General features: G+C 41.3%; 1 protein-coding gene across 1 annotated transcript in view; it reads right to left on the reverse strand.

Annotated features, from left to right (window-relative positions):
• Nucleotides 1-7500, reverse strand: part of uba1 (ubiquitin-like modifier activating enzyme 1) — a 297482-nt gene that overhangs the window by 167312 nt on the left and 122670 nt on the right. The window contains exon 18 of the mRNA XM_087994098.1: nt 5057-5131. Within this exon, the coding sequence (XP_087850224.1) occupies nt 5057-5131 (75 nt within the window). The remainder of the gene's footprint in view (nt 1-5056; nt 5132-7500) is intronic.

Here is a 7500-nt window from a genome sequence, read left to right on the forward strand (position 1 = left end):
ACTCATGGCTATAATGCTCATATATTCTGAAAACTTGGTTTCATGGTGTGGCAACACTAGTTACATTTAGCTTATTGTCCTTCCACTGGTTTGCCCCAATCACTTCTACATCTACAAGTTAATGGTTTCCTCAGCAACTTTGAAGAACATAAAAAGACAGGTCCTGTGGGACAGCAGCCTCCTCGAGACCCACACTGGATTAGGTTTACTATCCTTGAAAAACAAGAACCAACTCAGTTATGTTTCTCTTGAACCAAACTGGCGACTTCAACATGAATATCGATAAATATTCGTAAATTGCTCAGTTTCAAATTTTGTAGGAGGAAGGCATAATCCTGTCTGTAACAATTAGCCACTGTCCTACCATGGCCATCAGTGTTTTATTAAAAATGCTACAGCAAATACAGCATGGACGGAATCCATTTAGCTGACTGAACTTGGTTTTGGGTTAATTTAGGTGAGACGGTGGCATAGTGGTAATGTTGGCAGACTAGTAATCCAGAGACTATGGTGAGTCTAGGGACACAGATACAAATCTCTGTCCAGTTGGATGGTGGAATTTAAATTCAATGAATTGAACCCAGAGTTGTAAACTAGTATCTGTAACATGACCACAAAACCATTGATGTTTGTTGTGAAACCCCAACTAATTAATTCTCTCCTGTCCTAATATTTACTCATTCTGGCCTGCATGTGACTCCAGACAAACAGCAAAATGGTTGGTTTTTAACTGTCCTCTGAAATTGCCTAGTAAGCCACTCAGTACCAGGGAGATCAGGGATGGGCAACAAATACTGGCCTAGCCAACAACGTTGACTTGCCATGAAGGAAGAAAAAGAATCTCCAACCATACTATCTACTCTAATTCCACCAGCCTGATCATTCTGCATTTTCACAACTTAATTATCTCATTAAGCCTAAAGAAGAATGTAAAGTGGCCATGCTAAATCACTCAGATTGTCTAGGGATGTGTAGGTTAGGTGGGTTAGCCATGAGTAATGTGCGTTTACAGGGATAGGGTAGAGTGGTGCGTCTGAGTGCAATGGTCTTTGGTGTGGACTTGATGGGCTGAATGGCATGCTTTCACATAGTAGGGATTCTATGAATGAGAAAGAATTCCCATCAGGGTGGACTGTTTGCCTAAACACACTCTCTATGACTTTATTTCACTGATCTGCATTCACTCATCTATTCTGGGTATTCCTAAAGATTCAAATTTGGTGTTCCCCAAAGTGAATGCTTTAGGACCAATCACTCTCAACTTCCAAAACAGGGATTTCCCTTCGCTATTTCTTTATGGAACGACTATTACTGAGTCCTAACTCTTTCAATCCCCTCCAGCTCATCATCTTCTCAGTCTCTTCAGTTCCATTCTGTAGGGTGCTCCCAATGGAACTCTCCTGCAGTTGCTGCAGACAGAAGATGAGGAATGAAAGTTGGTGACCAACCCACTGTTTGTGCAATAGGGAGACTCTAAACCCCATCGTGGACCCCAACTAATTCATCTCCCAAGGCATTTTCCTCCAGGAGTGCCCAATATATTCATCCATTATTCATGTCTGCCTTCTCTCTTCGGAACATTCCTCACTGCCCATTATACAGGTACTCCAATGTTCCTCGAAGTATTTGATAGCTATCGCACAGTCTATAATCCCATTCCCATCAATATTTCTCTTTTATAAAGGAGTTATACGGAGGGGTTAATTACGATAATGTGACTCAATGCCAGACTTCCATTGTTATTTTCATGCTTATCTTTAGATTTTGCTTTTTTTCTAACATTGGATGTTCGTGCATCCAAAGTCCATATTGCATGGTATTCTTGCAACATCTACGGATCTTAATTTAATATCATTAGACACTCCATTGACTGACAAGAAACTTAAGATTTATAGGGACTGGCAGGAAAGTGGAGTTAAGGCCACTTTCAGATCAGCCACAATTTTCTTGAATGAGAGTGTAAATTTGAGGGGCCGAACGGGTCAGATCTCTAACTTTCTTCTCTGCTAATTAATCAGCCTTCACCAATCAATGGCGGGGTCAGAATTGTCCTTTAACCCTATCTTTGCTGAGGAGAACAGTCCCAGTTTTCTAGTCTGACTACAATTGTTGTAATCGCTCATCCCTGGAATCATGTTTGTAAATCTCGCCTCAATTCCCTCCAAAGTCTCACGTCCTTCCTAAAATGTGCAAATTGGACACAATACTCCAGCTGGGCTGAAATAGTCTTCTGGTCTATGTAAGTTTAGTTTAACTTCCTGGCTTTTGTACAGCATGCCTCTATTTATAAAGTGCAAGATCTCAGATGCTTTTACTCACTGCTTTGTTACCTTTTCCTGACACCTTCAAACATTTGTGTACAAACATTGCAGGCTTGCTCTCTTCTTGTGTCTCTCCAATAATATTATATTATTTAGGATGTCCTCATTCTGCTCACATTTTAAAACAATCCATCGATATTCTATATTCTTGAGAAATGAAAGCAACCTTTCCCATACTGCAAGCCCTTAGACCCCAGTGACCTCATAGCGATTATGTTATGGGAGTAAATGGACTTTAAAAAAACACTCTTTAATCCTACAAATTTTAACAATAGTAGAAAACACTGGCAGGTCTTCCAATTCCTTGCAGAATTTTGTCTGATGAACGTTCACACTACATTTCGCAATTGGGAGAGATCCCTTGACCATTCTTCAAAATGTATATTGTTATTCCCCCAAAGCCAGTTACAAAACCCGGAGATTTGGTGTGTGCTGCAGGGTTAAACAGGAAGTCAGAGTGTGAACGAAACAATATGTGGAGGATATCAGGCAGAGGCCAGTTTAAATGGACCAGAGGTCACACTTCCTGGAAAACCTCAAACTTCAGCACAGCTGAAAATGTTAACAAGTTAAAAGGGGTGCTGTTGTCAAGGTAACAGAAGTGACAAGACTCTGCTTTTCTGCCTGTGGAAAAGTGCCCAGTGAGGGGATGCATTAACAAGATGCTGCATTCACAACAATGTTGTGAATGCAGCATCCCCCGTTTGATTTCACCTCCCTAACAACACCCACCACCCCCCTCCCCAACCCCCCTACCCCAACCCAGGCTCCCCTCTATGCAGCCCCTCAGAAATCAAGGCACATCATGCTGACACTAGGGAACAGTGGAGTTGCTTTCGGTTTCCTCATGAAACAGCAGCACGAGCCGCGGGTTTACTTGGCACAGGATATCCCTTGTGAACAAACCATTGACATCTGGCCTTTGGAGAGTTGTGAGAACGGAGGGAAAGGCTTGACATTCAATCTTGAGTCAAAGAACAACATGCACACTTCGTTGTCAAGAGCCTAGAGGTCAAATGGCAATTTTCTGTGCGATTAATCCCATATTGAGACAATCAATTTAATGTTTCATGCACACAAGATTCTCCCCAAACTATACTAATATTATTATTATCCCACAGTCTCCAGTTCAGGTGGCAGTGGTCAATACGCTCCTTGCCTGAGACAATAGTGATCTTTGACCATGCCATACATTCCACACGTTTGTACTCCAAATGTACTCCTCATAAAAGTGCTTGGTCTTCTTATAATGTTGTTGTTGTAGGGCCATGCCAGCTCTCTACATTAAATGAGCTAGTGCTCACAATGCGAGATTCCACCAGCATCCTTTTTAAGATTAGGAAACGTCAGGCTCTAGTGTGTTAGAGGTAACTTACTTCCTCGTCTAGCTAAAAGAGCCTCTTATAGATGACAAGAGGTAGTTTCCTGCCCTTTAGCAACTAATTACAGGTTACATTGGTCTGATAAATATTGTAACAGAGACTTTGAGGAGGACCGGATGTCAGCTCTCACTCATTTTACATCTGAAGCTGTTCTCTCCACAAGTGGGACATGCTTATGGCCCTCCTCAGTGTTAACCCTTTCATAGGACATTAGTGACAGTGAAATCCCAGTTCACATTTAGAGTCATACGGCATGGAAACAGACCCTTCTGTCCAACTCGTCCATGCCGACCATCTTCCCAAACTAAACAAGCCCCATCTGCTTGCATTTGGCACATATCTCTCCAAACCTTTCCTATTTATGTACTTATCCAAATGTCTTTTAAATGTTGTAACTGTACCTGCATCCACCATTTCCTCTAGCAGTTCATTCCACACACGAACCAATCTCTGTGTAAAAAAAGTTTCCTCTCAACACTTCTCTGGGCATCAGTAGCTCATGCTAAGTCCACCTGAGCACTGGGGCTTCTTTCTTCCCTGCCAGCACACTGTCCTTCCCCAGTTTTACACCATAGATGTCAGCACAAATGTTGACCCTTGAGACACTAAAAAGTCCCTTCAAAAACAGAGGTTGATTGAGTATAAATGTGAACCATGGGTGTGGATGTGTGTGGTTCTCATGTTTTGAAACATTATCCACTTCCAACATAAGCAGTAAGCATGCCTTAAAACTCCAGCACTGCTCATATCACTAGATTTGTTAAATCTAGCAATAAAGTACAAGTAAGTAAACAATTTGAGGTTTAATACAATTTGAGGTTTAATACAACAGAGTGTTACAAGGGGACATAAATTTAAGGTGAAGGATGGAAGGTACAGGGAAGATGTCAGGGGTGGGTTCTTTACCCAGAGAGTGGTGGGGCCATGGAATGCGGTGCCTGTGGGAGTGGTAGAGTCAGAATCTTTGGTGACCTTTAAGCGGCAATTGGATAGGTACATGGATGGGTGCTTAAGCTAGGACAAATGTTCGGCACAACATCGTGGGCCGAAGGGCCTGTTCTGTGCTGCATTGCTCTATGTTCTACGTTCTATAATGCAGTTGAGGACACTGTTTAATACAGAGTATAAGCAGAGAGATCTTTTTTGGATTTGGAAAAATGGGGTCACCTTGTGCGGTAGGTTGACTTGTATACCGTAAATTACAGCAAATAAAAAACTAGCTTTTCGTTATTTACACTGAAGTTCAAATCTTTTCAAAAAGAAATATTGTCACTATCCATTTCTTGGATTACTCCCTCACTGTAATAAAGCATTGTAAAGAGCTGGACTGGACTGTCAGGAGTTAGCACTTACATTATTGGGATCAAATTCCAGTGGATGAGGACATCTCTTCGGACCAGACCAGAAAAGCACTCCTGAAGGCATAACCTAGAATGAGGTAAGGAATTTTATTTGGTTAAATCCAGCATTGGCAAACCCAATCCAAAGAAAGTGCTATTGCATCTGGGTTAACTGCAAACATTTTAAGATATGATATTTGAAAACATGTCTTTGATACCTAAACACCAGCATCAAATTTTATCCTCCAGCTCCAAAATAAAAACAAACTTCCAAGTGCAAGTTTCTCCAAACAACGGTTTACTTTTATTAACAGTGAGGGCTAACGTGGTCAACTGATAAATTCACACCATTGTCAACTCAAATAGGACTCGCAGTTTCAAATGACAGAGACAAGTTTAACGTGTAGGCAGACCTTGCATTTCTCTAGCACCTTACATAACCTCCCAAAGTACTGTGCAGCCAAAGAAACACTTTTGAAGAGTCACCACTGTTGAAATGTCAGAAAGATCAACGACTAAGTGAATTGTTTTAATAAAAGCAAAGTATTGCAGATGCTGGAGATCTGACATGAAAACTAATACAGGATTTACTTAGAAAAGATTTACAAGGAGGTTGCCAGGGTTGGAGAATTTAAGCTAAACGGAGAGGCTGAACGGACTGGGGCTGCAAGAATCCAGGCATCCTGGCTCTGAGATAGAGTCACTATCCCTGTGCCAATACAGCCCCTGCAGATTACTTCTTGTGCTCCATTTAAGTTTCCTCTCACCTTGTGACATTTAACAGGCTTCATCCAGAAGCTCACTGATGATGTTACCTAGTACGGTGACGAAACATCTGAAAACGAATCTTCCAGCTCAGCGAGCAAACTTACATCCAGAACCTCAACCGGAGTTACAAATCTTCTCAAAACCTGCTGTGGCATTTAATCTCACTCAGCAATGCCCTTCTGTTCCTTTCTCCCTCATGTTTTCCTAACTCCCTCTTGAATGCATCTTTTCCATTCACCTCACCTACTTCTTGTGATAGCAAGTTTCAAATTCTAATAACTCTTTGGATAAGAAGCTTGGCCTGACTTCTCAGTTGGTCTTAACTGCACCTGTCTCATAACTATAGCCCCTAGATTTGGGCCTTCCTACAAGTCGAAACAACTTCTCTATCACAACCCTGTCAAATCTGTTCATAATCGTAAAAGCCTCTCTCAGATCACCACTTAGTTTTCTTTTTTCTACATGAGCGCTATGGCACATCAAAATAATTACTCCAGTATTATATCCTGAATAGAACACACACACACTGAAACAGGATGCTTCACACAAGTAATTCTCCAAAGGTTGCTTTTTGAAGGGTTGGAAGGTTTTGAAGATACAATGATTGGGAGGCACTAGAGATAAGAGTCTAGTTTAGAGTGGTGCTGGAAAAGCACAGCAGGTCAGGCAGTATCCAAGGAGCAGGAAAATCAATGTTTTGGGCAAAAGCCCTTCATCAAGAATGAAGACTCTAGATTGCAAGGACATGATGACTGAAGCCTCTACACTCACTGGTGAGGTGAGGGAAGGAGATGATAGCATTGTGGCAATGTCACTGGACTGGTAATCCTGAGGCCGAAGGTAATGGCTGGAGTCATGGGTTTGAATCCTTCCATCACAGCTGGTGGAATTTAAATTCAATGAAAATTAAATCGAGAAATAAAAGCCAGCCTCATGAACGCTATTCTACAGCATGGAACTATGGATTGTTGTAAAAGGCCATTTTGTTCACTGATGTCCTTCAAGGAAAGGAATCTGCCATTCTTACTTGGTCTGGTCTACATGTTACTCTAGACACAAAGCAATGAGGCTAATATTTAGCTGGCCTCTGAAAAGGACCACTCAGTTTAAAGATAATAAATGCTGGCCTTGATAGAGATGTTCGCATTTCATGAAATAATAACATTTAAAAAACAGACCAGAGTTTAAGTACCAGATGTATTGAGTTGGGATGCAGGGTTATCAACAATTCCAGAAGCAGGGTGGAGAGGTTGCCTAGGCTACAACTGTATTTCCGGGAGGATAGGAACTTAAGCAGTGATTATTTAAGGTATTTCAAGAAGATTGAAGAGTTTTACAGAGCAGAGAGAGAAAAACTAGTTTCTCTGATTGCGAGTGCAGACCACAGACGATACAAGCTTAAAATTACAGCTAGGTCAATATGGGAGATTAAGCACTTCTTCAAACACAAGATAGTGAAAACTTGGAAGCTTCTTTTCTAAAACACCACTCAGGGCGTCAATTGAAAACATAATGACTGAGATTGATGGGTTATGTTAGATAAGGAGCAGAGAGGATTTTAGATCAAAGTTTGTAGACAGAGTTAAGTTACAAGTCAGTTACATATCTGAATGGCACGCGATGTTTGTACAGTGGTCAATTCCCCTTGTTGCTAGGATACATCTGAACATGCTCAAGTACAATGCAGGA

This window comes from Chiloscyllium plagiosum, unplaced genomic scaffold, assembly GCF_037043375.1.
Source record: "Chiloscyllium plagiosum isolate Xiang-an unplaced genomic scaffold, Cpla_swu_hap1 HiC_scaffold_14, whole genome shotgun sequence".
Lineage (NCBI taxonomy): Eukaryota > Metazoa > Chordata > Chondrichthyes > Orectolobiformes > Hemiscylliidae > Chiloscyllium > Chiloscyllium plagiosum.